Source organism: Erythrolamprus reginae, chromosome 3 (assembly GCF_031021105.1).
Source record: "Erythrolamprus reginae isolate rEryReg1 chromosome 3, rEryReg1.hap1, whole genome shotgun sequence".
Lineage (NCBI taxonomy): Eukaryota > Metazoa > Chordata > Lepidosauria > Squamata > Dipsadidae > Erythrolamprus > Erythrolamprus reginae.
In genome coordinates, this window is record NC_091952.1 from 153,860,564 (window position 1) to 153,878,261 (window position 17,698).

Below are 17,698 nucleotides of genomic sequence, written 5' to 3' on the forward strand. Positions count from 1 at the left end.
TTACTTATATTTCTATGCCACTCCATTATAAATGGATCTGAACCGCATAGTACATAAACCAGCATTTTTTAAAATGCCACCATTTTTATATATGAACTACAGATGTGCTTTGCAAAGAAAAGGGGAGAATCAAAAATCAAAAATAAGCTCTTACTTGGCAAGCTGAAATATTTGGAAGCTGTTATTTTTGCCAAAAAAAGGTGTTACAAAGCACTGACCGGAAGGGTATCCAAATTTTTGTGCCTGTCATATTCAGTGTGTTTTATTCTTTTGAATCTGTAAACAAGTATGCATAAATGTCAAATATACATTCAAATTTGGGAAAGATATTATATTTAGCATTGTACTTTTAGGTTGTATATTGAATCATTAATAAGAGTATAGAAAATATCATTCAAAAAGCTACCAAGACATAGAAAAGACTACTACTCTTCTAAGCAAATACGTTTTAAAAATGTTCTCAAGTACAGTATAAAATCAGACTATATTTAATGATAGTTTCCTGTAGAAAAGCTCCTCAGAATTGTATGATACTTGGCATTCCATGGCTTATGTAGGCTGGTCCTCACATCGCTAACACACAATACAGCATTATATGCCTAAACAGGAAGAAACACATACTTCGCACTCTATTCTACCCACCTTTCCTTTCCTCCCATGAAATTGGGAAATGGACAAACTAGAACTGATTAATTTATTTGCAGATTCCTGGTTTGCTTAAATGCAGATTGGAAATTACAATTTTAAAATAATATCCTTTGCTCAATAAATCATCCATGGAAATCTTTTTTATGATTTATCTAACTAAAGACTTTATAGTTTCACTTTCCAATATTGGTTTACCCAAAATCACAAGCCAAGAATCTGCAGAACTGAAATGAAATCTGCTTTAGTTTGTTGAAATAAATTCCTTTTGGCAGAATAAAAGAGGGGGAGGAATGCTCAAAACAAGAGAGACAGCAGAGCCCTTGAGCTCAATATTTCATACAAGCAGATAACACTTGTTCAAGGAAACTAAATCATGGCTTAGAATCCATTTAGGAATTGTGTGATCACATACACCTAGGAATCTTTGGAATTTGTCTGTTAATTCTTTATTTTCTCTATAAAAACAGTTTAGAAATGATCCTTGTATACTTTTATTTATAGCTCGTAAAAAGCTATTTTATTAATCCACAATATTTAGATATTTAGGGTCTACTTTTCCCTTAGAAAGACAGAAAGCCTGCAATGCAATATGTGCAAATGGATAATTTAATTTTAACTACATCTCATTATACTTCACCCTTGGCATTTAAGCATCAGGAACTTATTCCTCAAATAGTCTTTACAAGTTCTTCAAGGGATATTAATATTCCCAAGAGTTAAACCTGCTGCTCAGTAGCATACCTGAAATATTAAGTCTATGTTAAAAGTCAAGGAAGTGTTTAGTTAATCTGAGCACATCAAAAGAGAACAGAAACAAAACAATTTCAGTCATTTAGCACTCTGCTACTATACATGTTAATATGGATAGTATGGATATGGGGAATGTTTAATATGGAATGCCATAAATCTTTATGCTAAAAATGTTATGTGGGAAAGTATTTACATAATATTCAAAACCTGTAAATCTGAACATAGTGTCAGGCCAAAGCCATTTTATTTGGGATCTTAGGCCTGCCACACTTTATACTATTCTACTATGCATTTTCTATTGTGGGAAAATGGGAAGGGAGATTGTATGTGGTTGTTAGTATGTAGCCATAACAAATTCTTTCTAGGAGGCCAAGGTCATCCTTTGTCTCTGCACCTGCACGGAAGGAGATGGGTGGACTCTGCTAGCATGGCAATAGAAGATTAGACAACGTGATGGATTTGTGAGTGTGGAAGCAAGGATTTGAACTTTCAACTGGGTGGTGAAACCCGGGAGGGGGACTTCAGATTCAGGTTTCACCCAGATGTGCCAACATGGCTCTGTTAATAAATTGGAACTTTGAGGAATACTTTGCCTTGGACTCTGATTTAATTTTGGATGCTGTTTGGAACCCTGACACACAGGCTACCTGCATTCCTCTGAAGACATTGAAAATTTGGACAGTGAATAGTACCACATATAACTTTTTGTTACTCATATTTACACTAATCTATCTTAATTTCAACAGTTTGGCTCAGTGGAAGTAGGAATATAAAGTCTGTGACATTGCATTATCTACATGGTTTCTTTATTAGATCATTTCAATCACTTGATTCCCAAGGCTTAACATATCCAGAAACTATTCTCTGGCTGGATGCGGTCACATGGGGAAAGCGATTCACCTCTTTCCAAACTTGGCAGGGGGGAAAAAGTGCACTTTCTAGAGAGGGATGGGAAAATCAAGCTCACTTCAGCTGCCCATTTTCCAGCCAATGGATGGGGATCAGGCTGGACTTCTTCTTTTGCCTTTTCTTTGTCTCCAGAGAAGCTGGAGGTGCTACCCAGTCCTGAGTCAGAAGCAGAAGTCAAGATGTTCAGGATGTGTTTGTGTGAACACAAGCAGCCTGAAGATGCCAAGCCGCCCAAGCACCTAACCCCCTCCCCACTCAGGCACCTCCCAGGCCTCGCTAAGTTGATGTGGGCGAAGTGAAGTGAAGGGCTACCAAAATGTTTACTACCATACTGTGGGCATGGATGATGAGGATGATGATGATGATTATTATTATTATTATTTTGATTTGTATGCGGCCCCTCTCTGAAGACTCCCTGCATTTTCTTTCAACGTCTTTCAGTAAAATTGGGTGCTCTGGGGTGGAGCTCCATTTTTGCTACCCCACTGCATTATCCCCCCATCCAGGTAGTAGCCCACCCCTGAGCCTAAGCAACACCCGTGGAGTGAAATCTGTGGTCGCCACTTGCTCCATAGCCACAAGGTGAGCTGCAGAACAGAGGGGGCCTTGGCTGCAAGGTTGCCTAGCACTATGGGCAGAGCTGGGGCTAGCAAGAGTGCACTGGAACTACAGTGGTACCTCTACTTAAGAACGCCTCTACTTAACATAGAAACATAGAAGTCTGACGGCAGAAAAAGACCTCCTGGTCCATCTAGTCTGCCCTTATTGTGTCCCCGCTATTCTAGAACTTTTCTAGATAAGAACCGGGTGCTCAAGATTTTTTTTGCCTCTACTTAAGAACCATCTTCTACTTAAGAACCCGAGCCTGAAAAAATTTCCCAGGAAATTTGAGAGCAGCACAAAGGCCCAGCCAGTTTCCTGCCATTCCCACTTTAATCCCGGCCATCTTGGGCTGCCAGAGGAGCCTTTCGGTGGTGCTTAAGGAGGTTTTGGCAGCCCAGAGCAAATGGAGCATTTTCCTTTCTCTGGGAGCTTGGAGAGGGAATAAACCACTTCGCTGTGGTGACTCCCTCGCTACTCGGTTGCCTCCCGGAGCGTCTGGGCATGGAAAGGCAAAAGGGGACGCTCACCTCACCTTCTTCAGCAGCGATTGTCTTCCTCCTCTTCTTCCTCCTCCTACCACCCAAATTCCAAACTTTTATTTCTTTCCTAATGGGTTTGCATGCATTATTTGCTTTTACATTGATTCCTATGGGAAAAAATGCTTCTACTTAAGAACGTTTCTACTTAAGAACCTGGTCACGGAACAAATTAAGCTCTTAAGTAGAGGTACTACTGTATCTCTAGGCACCCGAAGAGACAGAATTCCCAGCCCTTGCTCAATCAGCAGGCCATGATTAAGGGGCCCAACAGCCTTGAAGTGACCAGGGAAGGGAAGTCCTGCCTTGTATGCTGGGCATGGCACCCCTTCACTAGGGCTTATTTTTGGAGGAAGGCCAGGGGTGGGCAGCAGGCAGGACGAGGTGGAACACAGTTCCACTGGCGGAAATGAATATGCATCACAGTTCCAGCTGATCGGCAGCTGTCATTTCCAGGATTACTGGTCTCAGCTCAGCTCTCCTTTTTTATCCTGCTGCTGCTGCTGCGTCTGCGCTCCTTGCTTTTCTCCTCTTTCTTCATTCCTGGCCTTGGACAAGCTTTCCTCTCTCCTGCCTTGCTCCTCTCCAACCTCATGCAGCCACCTCCCACCTGAGGTGGAAGCAGAAGGCGTGGGTGGAAGCAGTGCTAGCAGCATTTATGCTTCTAGCAGCACCGGTTCGCCTAGCTACCCAGCCTGAGGCAGGAGGGTGACCCAGGAAGGAGAGCGCAGGAAACGCGAAGCAAATTGTCACCCCAGCGAGCAACACTGGTAAGGTTGTAAGCCGAGGACTTAACAATTCACTTGAACGATGATGATCGTTCAAGACACTCCCACCTGATGACATGGCTGGCAAGCCACTCCTACCCAGTCACATGACCATTAAGCCACACCCACAAAATAAGCCACACCCACAGTGTTGCAGTAAAAATTTTGGCTGCCCATTACTGAGGAAGGCATATATTTACCCCACCCCAAAAATCAGGCTTAGCCTTATTTTCAGGACGTGTCGTATTTTCGGGAAAACACAGTAATTCCACAACATCTAAATAAATAGAGGAACAATGTTTCACTTACTTCAAATTGATGTCTTATTAGTAATTAGCAATGTTTTTGTAGGGCTTCAGATACTTTTTACAGTCAATTATCTTAACTATTATGTTAGCTACATCAAGGTTCGACAAACCCAGGCGCCTGGTCGCCAGTGGCGCCTAGAAAATGTTGTCTGGCGCCTAGAAAATGTTGCCTGCTGTACTGTATGTGTATACAGCAGTGTTTTTCAACCGGTGTGCCGCGAGACATGGCCAGGTGTGCCGCGAGGTGGCTCCTGCAAGTGGGAGCTCCAGGGCTGAGGCTTCAGCCCTGGAGCTCCCACTTGCAGAAGCCGCCCCCCGGCTATTGCCCGCCGCCGCTACCCGCACACCCCAAAATACCCCCCTGCGTGCCCTTTTCCATGGGCGCGCAGTTCCCATTCCCCTGCCTGCCTGGGGGGGGGCGGGGGCGGGGGCGGGGAGGCGCCGGCAGTAGAAGGCGCTGCCCCCGCCCACCCGATCCGCTCCCTCTCCTCCTCTTCCGCTGAAAGAAATGCGCGGAAGCTGCCTGCTTGAGCCTGGCGTTGCTCCACCCCGCTTCTTCCTGCTTGTCATCCTCCGTTGCCAGGAAAGCCGGGTTTGTTTTCCGTGAAAGCAGCGCGCCTTTTAACACGCTGCTTTCCTGCACCAGCGACGTTTGGCTGCCGGGGGGGCGGGGAGGAGAAAATCCTCCCCCCCCAGGAGCAGCAAAAGCCTAAGCGGCGGGGTGCACCGTTTGCCTTCCGGCTCAGTCGCAGAGGCTTTTGCTGCTTGTGGAGGGGGGGGGTTTGGCGGTGCCGATGCCAAATGCTTTCCCTCCGTGGTGGGGGGTGCAGGGCAGGCGCAGTCAGCCCCAGGAGACAAAGATGGAATGAGAGAAAGGAAAGAGAGAGAAAGGGAGGGAGAGAAAGAAAAAGTGAGAGATAGAAAGGATAGAGAGAAAGGGAATGAGAGAAAGGAAAGAGAGAGAAAGAGAGGGGGAGAAGGAAAGAGTGAGAGATAGAAAGGATAGAGAGAAAGAGGGAATGGAAAGAGAGAGAAAGGGAGGGAGAGAAGGAAAGAGTGAGAGATAGAAAGGATAGAGAGAAAGAGGGAATGAGAGAAAGGAAAGAGAGAGAGAGAGAGAAAATAAGAGAGAGAGCAACAGAGAGAGAAAGAACAAGAGAGAGAAAGCATGAGAGAGAGAAAGAACAAGAGAGAGAGAGAGAAAATAAGAGAACAAGAGAGAGAAAAAGATAGCAAGAGAGAGAGAAAGCAAGACAGATAGGGAGAGGAAAGGAGAGTGAGAGAAATGAGAACAAAAAGGGGAGAAAAAAGGAGAAATGATAAAATGATTGAGGCAGAGAATGAGAGGAGAGAGAAACAAAAGAGAGAGAGAGAGAGGTGATTCTTGAAGCATATGGTAAAAAGCATCCAAATAATAAGAAACCCCCCCCCCAGCCCACACCTGTTTTTGAAAAGGATAAAAGAGAAAAAAAACCCAGCCCTCAACTGGTTTTGGAAATGGTTGGAGTGTGTATACATACACACACATAAGGGGGGGGGGAGAGAGACAGGGATGGAAAAAGAGGAGAAGTGAGAGGGAGAAGGAATGAGGGAAAAAGGGAGGAAGAGAGAGAAATGAGAAACATGAGAGAGAAAAGGGGGAAAGACAGGAGAAGTACCCATAAATGAGACAGTGGTATAAATTTCAGGAGGGATGATTGATGATTGACTGTATTTATAAGGGGATGTTACATGGGATTGTATATATGAGGGGGTTATGTATGTATGTATGTATGTATGTATGTATGTATGTATGTATGTATGTATGTATGTATTTATTTATTTATTTATTATTTATTTATTTATTTATTTATTTATTTATTAGATTTGTGTCATTTTGGTTGGTGGTGTGCCCCAGGATTTTGTAAATATAAAAAGTGTGCCGCGGCTCAAAAAAGGTTGAAAATCACTGGTATACAGTATATTTTTCCCGCCTTGTGTTTACGCCCAGGAATGGTACATCTTGGCTTCCGTAGCTCCGCCCATCAACCTCGGAGCGAGCTGCTTTCCCAGCGTCCCCTGCGCTTGCGTGCGTCTCTCCCTCCCCCCCTTGCCTCCATTCCGCCTCCTACTCGAACCCCTTCACTCCCCCCCACCGCACACAGACGCTCCGATCTTGGCCGCTCACCCGCCTTCGGAGAGAAGCGGAAGCCCCTCCCCTCCCGGCGTGAGGTTTTGTTCATTCCTCCTCCGGCCGCGTGCGCGGTGACTTCCGACCAGTAACCCCTCCTCCCCCCTCCCCCCCTCACCCGCGTCCCCGGCCCGGTCTCCCTTTCCTTCTTCTCTGTTTCGGTTTCTGACTAACGGTCTCCCCTCGGATCCCGACGGGAGTACAGCAGAGCCGGCTCGGCGGAGCCAGGCCTGCGCCGGGGGGGAGGGGGTGAAAGCGATGTCAGGTGGAGACTCGGCAAAAAACCAAGTTTGCTTAAAAAAAATTCTGGCTCCTAAATTTTTTGGCTGGCTCCTAGATTCTGAACAACTTTGTCGACCCCTGAGCTACATAATTCTTGAACATGGGATCTGACCACAGAACTTTCAAAAGCATCATCTTTCAAGAATGAAACAAAATTTCACGCTTGTTTTCCTCTCTCTGTTCTCATGCTTTCTTAATACTGTGAGTTATATATTTGCAAGTCTGAACATAGAAACAGCTTTCTACTAATGCTGTAAGTTGCAATGGCAGTCTCTTTTCTAAACATGGTGAGTGGTGTATGTATGAATGTGTAAAAAAAAACCTCAACTTTGCAAAGGCTAATGGAGCAGTTAATGTCTAGAGAAAAACAAAGTTTGTGGGGGAAAGGGGAGATTCACTGAGTACCACATCTAACATCTTTTGAGTTCAGGGCAATTACCTCTGCAAGAAAAAAAAATTCCTCAGCAACTGAGCAAAGTAATGCACAATAAACTGAGCCATCTTAATGCTAAGGTTTTAAATGTCCAAACAAAACAACAATAACCTCTATTATTTGAAACCCCCTTCTTTTTGATCCAGCAACTGAGTGGCAGAAATCAGATACACAAAAACGGATATCAAGGAAAAGATTATTGTTTGGATATGCAAATTTCTGATGGATTGATTGATTGATTCAACTTCTATGCCGCCCAATCCCAAAGGACTAAGGGCGGCTTACAACAACGATATAAGTACAATAAAAATAAATAACAGTAAAAGAAGTCAAAGTTAGGTAAAGTTAAAACATAACAAACTAAAAAAACATTTAAAAGTTATTATAAAAAGAAAATCACACTGACAGTTGGCCATCAAGCTGTGAATTTATGGCCCCCAGGCCTGTTGGCAAAGCCAGGTCTTCATAGCTTTGCGAAAGGTCAGCAGGGTGGGAGCAGTACAGATATCGGGGGGAAGTTGGTTCCATAGAGCCGGGGCTGCCACAGAGAAAGCCCTCCCCCCCGGTCCCGCCAACGTGCATTGCTTAGTCAATGGGACACAGAGGAGGCCAACTCTGTGAGCTCTTATTGGTCTCTGGGAGGTATGCGGCAGGAGACAGTCCCATAAATAGTCTGGCCCTGAGCCATGTAGGTAATAACCAACACCTTTAATTGTGCCCGGAAACTAATAGGAAACCAGTGCAGCTTGCGGAGCAAAGGTGTTATAAGGGTATACCGAGATACACCCATAACAGCTCTCGCGGCTGCATTCTGGACTATTTGAAGTCTCCGAACACTTTTCAGGGGTAGCCCCGTGTAGAGCGCATAGCAATAATCAAGACGGGAGATGATGAGGGCCTGAGTGACTGTGCGGAGAGCCTCCTGGTTCCAAGTAGGGCCACAACTGATGTACCAGGCGAACCTGGGCAAAGGTCCCCCTGGCTACAGCTGAAATGTGATGGTCAAAACTCAGCTGTTGGTCCAGGAGGACACCCAAGTTGCGGACCCTATCTGAGGGGGACAATATCTCCTCCCCCCAGAACAATGGACGGACAGATCGAAAAGTCCTTAGGAGGGAATGCCCACAGCCCACTGATTGCAGGGGACTGTATCTAAGAAGAGCAATAATAATAGCACTTAAACTTATATACCACTTCATAGTACTTTACAACCCCCCTCTAAGCAATTTACAGAATTAGCATATTGCTCCCAACAATTTAGGTCCTCATTTTACAAACTCAGAAGGATGGAAGGCTGAGTTAACCTGAAGCTAGTCTGGATTTAAATCAATCTTGAATAATGGCCAAGGTGAGATGATGTTATAGAGCTGAACCAAGATTTTCTGAATTTAGAGAGGAGAAAGACGAGGATCCCCTTTGGTTCAAAGTTAAACCATTTCAAAGCTTATTGTTTTTGTCTGCACGTATCTTCCATTGCAAAATGAATAGGAAAGAAGTTACCAGTTTTTGGCAACTATGGACATCAGAGATTTGGAGAAATACAAAAAAAGGGGGTACATGCCCACTCAGATTGCCCACTCCTAACCTATGAAGGAATGGGGAGAAAGCAAGGAATTTGACTCTGTTTTTCTCTTTCCTGTGCTTTGCCGTAAAATTCCTTTAATAGGAAAAGGAAATAATAAAATAATACATAAAATAAAATTCAGTAGGATTTGTGGGAATCTGGACTGATGTTTGTGGACATTATTATGCATGTCTTAAACCAATGCCTACTTTCATTGAGAAAGGTGCCATCACCTGAATCAGCCCTGATTATTTTGCTAGAAGAATATTGAGGCCACACTGCTTCAATTCTAAAGTGTTTCCAAATAAACGTATTTGCATTCTTCATGCAGATGCATCATTAAAAGTTAAATCAAGATATCCTTTACAAATGTGACCACAGAGCTTGTACCATATCTACAGGCCTGGAATTGAGTGACTTGATTCAATTTGAGATGAGAAATACTTTTCAGCATTCTTATGTCTTTTAATCACAAAGCAGAGGTTTTCAAACTATGTTCTGTGAGAGTCTAAGGGCAAAAACAAAACAAAAAAATCACTAAATGATACAGAGACTAATTTTCTTATTACTAGAATTTTGCCTCTTATTCCACGATGTATATTTTTAAACTAACACATTCTGTAGTCCAAAAAACTTTACAAACTCCTACCTTAGAATACATGGTTTAGGAGCACAGCAAAAAAACTAAACAAAAGATAAATGAATGACATCTACGTCAAGACACTTAACTGTCATATTTAATACTCACAAACATGCTATCTATATTCCCTATACAGTACTGTATTCTACATTTTCTGTTCTGTGTGCTTTCACAATGCATACATTCAGAGAAACTGCATGAACACATATATTGCTTGTTTTTCTTCCCTTCTCTATATATCTTCTCTCTACTTTCTTCCTACCATTCTCTTACTCTTTAGGGAGTAAAATGGAAAAAAGATCTTGCTTTCAGAGGCTAAGACCAAATCTCTTAAAAAGGATTCAGCTTAGAGTTTACAAGTTACTTTACTATACACTATAAAAAGCTTAGCTGAAAGGCCGCACAGCTCCAGTTTTTAAAAACCAAGATGACTAGAAATTGGCAGACCATTTTTTAAGATATTTTACACCACAGATTGCCAACATTCCTTTCCCCAAGAATAAGCACATCAATTAGCTATAACTGCAGACAGTACAAAATATAATTCAAATAGTACACATGCACAATGGAATGTACCTCTTGAGAAGATACTATACTACCGCTGTACTAAACTGATTTGTTTGTTCATCTGTTGTATTTATAGATTGATCTAACAATATAATTCTCAGCATTTTACAAATCCATTAAAAGCAAGCACATAATAAAGTAGAAATGAGTAGAACAATTACTAATTTAAAATAAATCACAAAATACAATCCTGACATCTCACAGCTTAATACAGCAACAATTGGATTTCAAAGACCTTCTAGAAACATCTTCACAAACATTAAAATAAATTTTAAAAATCTAAATATAGATAATCCTCAGCAACACTTTTTCATATGTGTTCAAAATGACGATAGTACTGAATGAGGAGATCTATGACCGGTCCATGCTAATCTTACAGCACATAATTTTTCACCTTACGGCCGTGTCTCTTAACAACAAACAACAAAGTCCCCACTTCCAATTACAGTTAACTGAGGACAATCTGTAAAGAAATGAATAAATATTTTAAAAATGTATATAAAAGAGGAAATACTAAAAGACCATTGTTGAGACTATTCTACCAAATGGGGCTGTCACTGGAAATCACTACTTCCAGGACCTTTCCCCTTCTCTCATTTCTATATACAGTGTTCCCTCGATTTTCGCGGGGGATGCGTTCCGAAACCGCCCGCGAAAGTTGAATTTCCGCAAAGTAGAGATGCGGAAGTAAATACAATATTTTTGGCTATGAACAGTATCACAAGCCTTCCCTTAACACTTTAAACCCCTAAATTGCAATTTCCCATTCCCTTAGCAACCTTTTAGATTATTACTCACCATGTTTCTTTATTAAAGTTTATTAAAAAAAATATTTATTAAATGTGGACGAAAGTTTGGTGATGATATATGATATCATCGGGCAGGAAAAACCATAGTATAGGAGAAAAAACCGCAAAGTATTTTTTAATTAATATTTTTGAAAAACCGTGGTATAGACTTTTCGCGAAGTTCGAACCCGCGAAAATCGAGGGAACACTGTATATATACATATACATATAACTATGGGAAAGCAGCAGTTCTGAGGATGACGGAGAGCCAAGCCAAACAGAGCTTTAAATGTTAAAACTGGAACTTTGAATCGCCTACTGAAAGTCAGCACGATGCCCACTACAGATGCTGAAATATGGCTGTAGCAAGCTAAAGGATGCCTCTTCCTAGTACAGTATACAGGCAACTGCCCTGCTCCAACTGCAGTTATGAAATGATGGGGTCACCAATCTTTCAGACCTAAGGGACCACTAAATTCATAATTTTAAATTATGTGGACCACTAATATGATTTTTTTTTAAACAAAGATAAATAACATTTAGTGTAATCTAAAAAATGCAAATAATTTTCCTACGGACCACCACCAGTGACCACTGGTTTAAAGGGAGCCCTCATGGAAAGAGCACCACATCTAATCTAATCTTGTGGTGAAGAGGGCATGAGTCATTGTTGCCAAGGCTTTCCATGACAAAATTGCATTTTTAAGAACACAGACATGTTATAAATTGTTGATTTTGGTCCACTTGTTAGGTACCCCTTGTTCTCCACAGGCAGATTATCTAAGGTGTTTTTTTACAGGTAACTTAATTCACCTTATGTGACTGACTGACAGATCTATTTTCTGCGTGTCAACTCAAATTCAATGCGACATGCTCCCAAATGTGATACAGGTAGAATACAGCTTGAATTCAAAAGGTCCAAAAGACTGGTTCACACTAATCATATCCCCATATCAATAATTTGAGATTTCAAAACATCCTTTTTTAACTCCATACCCCTTCCTACAGTTTCAAAGGCAGTTTATATTGAAGATTGAGAAAATATTGTTTTTTGGAGAAAATATATACTGTATTATTTTTTTCTCCTGCCACCCCCACTTCTAAATCTCCTCCTTCTCCCCCTCTCCCCCCTCCCTCTCAACTCACAATACACTCCATACTTTTTAACAATCTCCCAGTCAATTTTACCGACTATTTATTTTCAATACTTTGTAACAGCAATAAATATAGGCACTTAAGGCTGATTCACAACAAAGATAAATACCAGTAAAAATAGGTTCTTTTATTTAACGAGACCCATTTCCAAGGAAAGATATCTCAACTCAATGGTTCAGATTACAATAATGCAAGAAATTGCCCATTGAAATGTATCACACTTGGAAGAAATAAAAGTACTGTAGTACAAGTAATATCTGCACAGACTTGTACTACTTCATATTGTTTTATATCTCGATGCTGAGTTATGTATCTTGATTTTGAATCAAAAAGAATAGACTTTTCTACTTTAACTCTTGCAGTTATGATAATATCATTTCAGATATAATCTTGCCTCATCCAGTATTCATTGTATAATAACTGCCCTCTGGGTACCATGTTTCCCAGAAAATAAGACCTTGTCTTATATTTTCTTTGAATCCTGAAAAACACTCGCCTTGTTTGCCATGCATTCAAAAGCCCGATTGGACATTATCAGGGGATGTCTCATTTTGGAGGAAACAGGATAGTTATTTACAATGAATCATGTACAATCTTCCAATTACAATCGTCCAATGTGCAGCCATGTACAATTATATCAAAACAATTGATATAAATTTATTTTTAAAAGCTATTACTGAGATATTGGTTTGAATGAATACTCAATAGACAAGCCATAGACTTGATACTTATCTATGTGTTAAAAAGTATAAGAATATGCTTTTATAAATAAATCTGGAATCATTTCAATATTTTTCTTGCCTGAAAATTAATACTTCATGAACACAATGATGGCCCTGAAAGCTCAAGGTCTTTATAGACATACCGTGTTCCCCCGAAAATAAGACCCTGCCTTATATATTTTTGAACCCCAAAATAAGCACTTGGCCTTATTTTCAGAGAGGTTTTATTATTTTGGGGCGCGTGGATGAATGGCCAGCAGAGTCAAGACAAGAAACAGCTGCAAATAACTGCAGCAGAAAAGGAAATGACTTGACAACAGTAATAATTTTTAAAAGATCAAACATCAGATAAAAGTGGCAGGAAGGCTGCTGTGATAATTCAGTCAACAGGTTATTAAGACAAGCACTGGCTTTAGGAGTATATGCAGTAATATTAGAATGGCTATTCACTGTGGAAGTTCATACAAAGTCTCTCATCAAAATCCAATAAAGTACCGTAGATTATGAAGCATGAAGGATCACCCCTGTTTTACCAGTTGCATGATAACAAGAATAGCATAGGTTTATATCAGTCAGGGGAATAGCTCAATTTAATATAAATTTAAACTCTGGGCAAATAATCTGTATTAGTTATTCTTGCTCTTGTAATGTAGTACAGGTTGTACTCGATTTACAACGGTTCATTTAGCGATTGTTCAAAGTTACAAAGGCATTGGAAGTGACTTAGGACCATTTTTCAACTCAGTTACATGATCAAAACTCAGATGCTTGTAAACAGACTCATATTTATGATGTATGCACTGTCCTGGGTGCAGATACTACTTCATCTAGTTCAACCCTTGCCTTAATGGCAAACCTTGATTTGTGCGCTCACAAATTTCAAACTTACACACATTTCCTGGGAAATACATTTTATTATTGTTGTTGTTGGGCGTGTGGGAGCTTTATTTATTTGTTTGTTTGTTTGTTTATTAGATTTGTATGCCGCCCTTCTCCAGAGACTCGGAGCGGCTCACAACAAAAAACAGTACAAATCCAATACATTAAAACAATTTAAAACCCTTAATATAAAAAACAATCATACATCTCATACAGACCATACCTAAAGTGGAACGGCCCAGGGGAATCAATTTCCCCATGCCTGACCACAGAGGTGGGTTTTGAGGAGTTTGTGAAAGGCAAGGTGGGTGGGGGCAGTCCTAATTTCCGTGTGTGGGGGGGGGCAGTTGATTCCAGAGGGTCGGGGCCGCCACAGAGAAGGCTCTTCCCCTGGGTCCCACCAGAGGACATTGATTCGTCTACAGGACCCGGAGAAGGCCAACTCTGTGGGATTCGTGCGGCACAAGCCGCACAGATTTAATAATCCTCAATCCTATTTCTAGTACATTTTCTCAGAACGTCTCTATTCTAACTTTATAAAGTCTATGGGACGACTTGAAGAATGACTGTTTTGAGAGCCTCAGATGAACTGCTCCTATTGAGTCTGCTGGATTTTCAGAGCCCGGAGATGCGCCGCCTTATAAGATTACAAGGCGCGCTTCGACCTCGATTAAGGTAACATTCATGTAATGTATATTCCCCCCCCTCCCTCCCCCTACAAAGATTGCGAGCGAAGGCTACGCGGGATGCGCTAATCCTCCGGAAGCCAGTCAACATTCTTTCAAGGATTACAGTTCGTGAGGGTGAGCATTAAAACAAAAACAAGCCAAAAAAAGAGAAAAAGTTATGCACGACTTTTTGGGCCCGAGAGAAAGCCAAAACAAAGCACAAAAGGCCGGGCTGAAATATCAAGATGTTTCTTTCAGGAGACCCGTTAACCAACACCCGTTTGCAGTCTGAAAGCCAAGTTGTTTTAAGCGGGGTTTTGTTTTTTTTCCCTTTCACCAACTTGGGCTCAGGCCCAACACCGCGTTCCCGAATCGCGGTTTGAGGGGAGACGCTTCTTCTAAGTTCTTTCCGGAGGGAGCGAAAGCGCGCGCGCAGGCGGGGTGAGGGAGGGGGAGAAAAAGGGGATTCTTGCTCCGGGCTACTTTAAAATGCTTTTTATATATAGACGCCCTCATATACACACGTACACGCACCGCATCGGTCTTCCCCAACTCCGGTATGCTTTCTCCCGGAGCCCCGGAGGAGGCGAGTGGTGCAGCGCCGCCGAAAATGTAACGCGAAGATACTTTCCTTGGGAAAGCCGTCTGTTAAGGCCCCTATCCGGAGCGAGTCCGGATACCACACGCACCCGAAATGAAAATGAGGACTTCTCCAAAAAGGGGGGGTTGGGAGGCGGAGGGCGCGCGGGTAACCTAAAGGGAGGGAGAAAGAGAAGGACGGAGCGACCGACCGACCGGGGTTGAGATAACCGCGCGGGAGCCGAGCCGAGCCGCCGGTTCGGCTTTCAGTCGCCCATTACCTGCGCCACGAGCGGGACCAGGGTCTGCTCCACCGAGCGCGAACGGATCTGGAGCCCCAGCATCGGTTCCCAACCGAGAGCCGAAGCGGGCGGCGAGCGCGGCCACGCGAGTCCGCAGCTGCCGCTACCACCGGGGAACGCGGCCATTGCTCCGGCGCTGCACAGCTCGCTCTTTCCCGACTCTCCCGCCCGCACGGGACCTGCCGGGGAGAGGAGGAGGAGGCGGGAGGCGAAGCCGAGGCTCTCTTGCTTGACTGAGCTCCGCCCGGTCTCCACCTCCTCCTCCTCCGTCTTCCCGCCTTCTGCCCGCGCCCTTCCCTCCAGCTGCAAACGGGACGCGGGTCCACCCTGGGCGGATCGGTGGGATCTCGCCGATCCCTCGGGCGTGACTCACGGGGCGGGAAAATTACACGGTGCTGGAACTGTTATCAACATTCAGCCTCCTCCCGTCTGCGCGTCTGCTTTTTTTTTTTTTTACTATTATTATTATTATTTATTTATTTATTTATTGCCAGCGCCCGCACGCTCTTCAGTACCCCAAATCCCAAATCGGCTTTGGAGTGGCAGCATTACAAAAGCCGTCAAAACCAAAGTTAAGATTAAACTCGATCCGCTTTAAGATATTGGGCAGTAACTGACCTGATAAACCGCTTCTTGAGAGGTCGCGGATCTTTCTTAACAAAACGCGCGTCCACGACACGGACAAAAGTGTTTTCTTTCTTTCCGTTTGATTAGTTTACTTTCCATTGGTGTTACTTTCCATTTGGTTCTGCCAGGGATGAGCAAAGTTGGCTCTTTTATGACAAATGGACTTAAACTCCCAGAATTCCTGGGCTAGTATGATTGGCTGAGGAATTCTGGGAGTTGAAGTCCACATGTCATAGAAGAGCCAACTTTGCCTACCCCTGGGTTATGCTAAGTGAGCGGATAATAGCAGCATATTGTGCAGTTTTGTTTGTTGACTAAATCGAAGACAAAAATAGGAACTATTGAGTCTGTCATCTGCACCTCTATAACGGTCTGGTTTGGTTCTGCAACCCAGCAAGACAGACACAGACTTCAGAGGATAATCAGAATTGCAGAAAAAGCAATTACTGCCAACCTGCTTTCTATTGAGGACCTGTATACTGCACAAGTCAAAAAGAGGGCTGTGAAAATATTTACCAACCCCTTGCTTCCTGGACATAAATTGTTTCCCTCCTATCCTCAAAATGTCGTTATAGAGCACTGCAAACCAAGACAATTAGACACAAGAACAGGTTTTTTCCCAAACGACATCTCACTCTGCTAAATAAATAATATTCAACACTGTCAAACTATTCACTAAGGCTGCATTACTATTACCATTACTTTTTCTCATGTTCCTATCACTCATCTCCTCCCACTTATGACTGTATGACTATAACTTGTTGCTTGTAGCCTTACTTTTATATTAATATTGTTTCCTGATTTCTTATTTGAACCCTATGCCAATCATTAAATGTTGTACCTCATGATTCTTGAGAAATGTATCTTTTCTTTTATGTACACTGAGAGCATATGCACCAAAGACAAATTCCTTGTGTGTCCAATCACACTTGGCCAATAAAGAATTCTATTCTATTCTTAAAAATAATTATACATAGATAGACATTATATTTAAAAAGTCAGGTTCCATAGACTAGTATCTACATTGGGTTAAATGTGTCAATCAATTGTTAGTTAGATTCCAACACATTATTTTGACTTATGACCTTTATAAATATAGTAACTGAAAACATTAATAAAATACTGTGATTGGCATATCAGCATGGCATATGGGCCAACTGATTGTTGGTACATAATATATACATAAAGTTTCCACATACATGTGGTCCTTGACGTAAAACAGTTCATTTAGTGACCATTTAAAGTTACAGCGGCACTGAAAAAAAGGACTTAAGACCATTTTTCACACATTTGATCACTGTAGCATCCCCTTCGTCATGTGATTTATATTTGGATGCTTGACAACTGACTCACATTTATGATGACTGCAATGCCCAGTGTCATGTGATCCCCCTTTGCGACCTTCTGACAAAGTCAATGGGGAAACCAGGTTTACCTAACTGTGTTGCTAGTTTAACAACTGCAGCGATTAACAAATAGGGCAAAAAAAGTTTTAAAATGGGGTACATCTCAATTAACAAATTTCTCACTTAACAACATAAATTTTGGGCTCAGCTGTGTTTGTGGGTTGAAGACTATAAGACTGCCCAACTCTCAATGATTCTGGATTATATACAGATTTTAAAAATACATGGAATCCATTTTAAAATTAAGTCTGGAAAAACAGACATGCATTGATATGCTGAAGTTTCAGGAGAACACAGATCCTCAACCTAAATCAGAGCTCAGGCAAAAAGAAATATCCTCAAGGCTCAAGGTTGATTGAATGTCCAGTGTGGTTGAAAGGCTCAAGGTTGATTGA

At 42.2% G+C, this 17,698-nt stretch overlaps 1 protein-coding gene across 3 annotated transcripts in view; it reads right to left on the reverse strand.

Annotated features, from left to right (window-relative positions):
- The window catches only part of CTNNAL1 (catenin alpha like 1), an 89,511-nt gene extending 74,065 nt beyond the window's left edge, over positions 1-15,446 (reverse strand). For 2 of the 3 annotated variants that reach the window (XM_070747076.1, XM_070747075.1), the window contains exon 1: positions 15,250-15,446. In XM_070747076.1, the coding sequence (XP_070603177.1) occupies positions 15,250-15,396 (147 nt within the window). In that variant the 5' untranslated portion in view covers positions 15,397-15,446. Of the gene's footprint in view, positions 1-154; positions 277-15,249 lie in introns of those variants that run through there. The other variant, XM_070747077.1, reaches the window with a different exon arrangement.
- Positions 15,447-17,698: the final 2,252 nt, after the last annotated feature.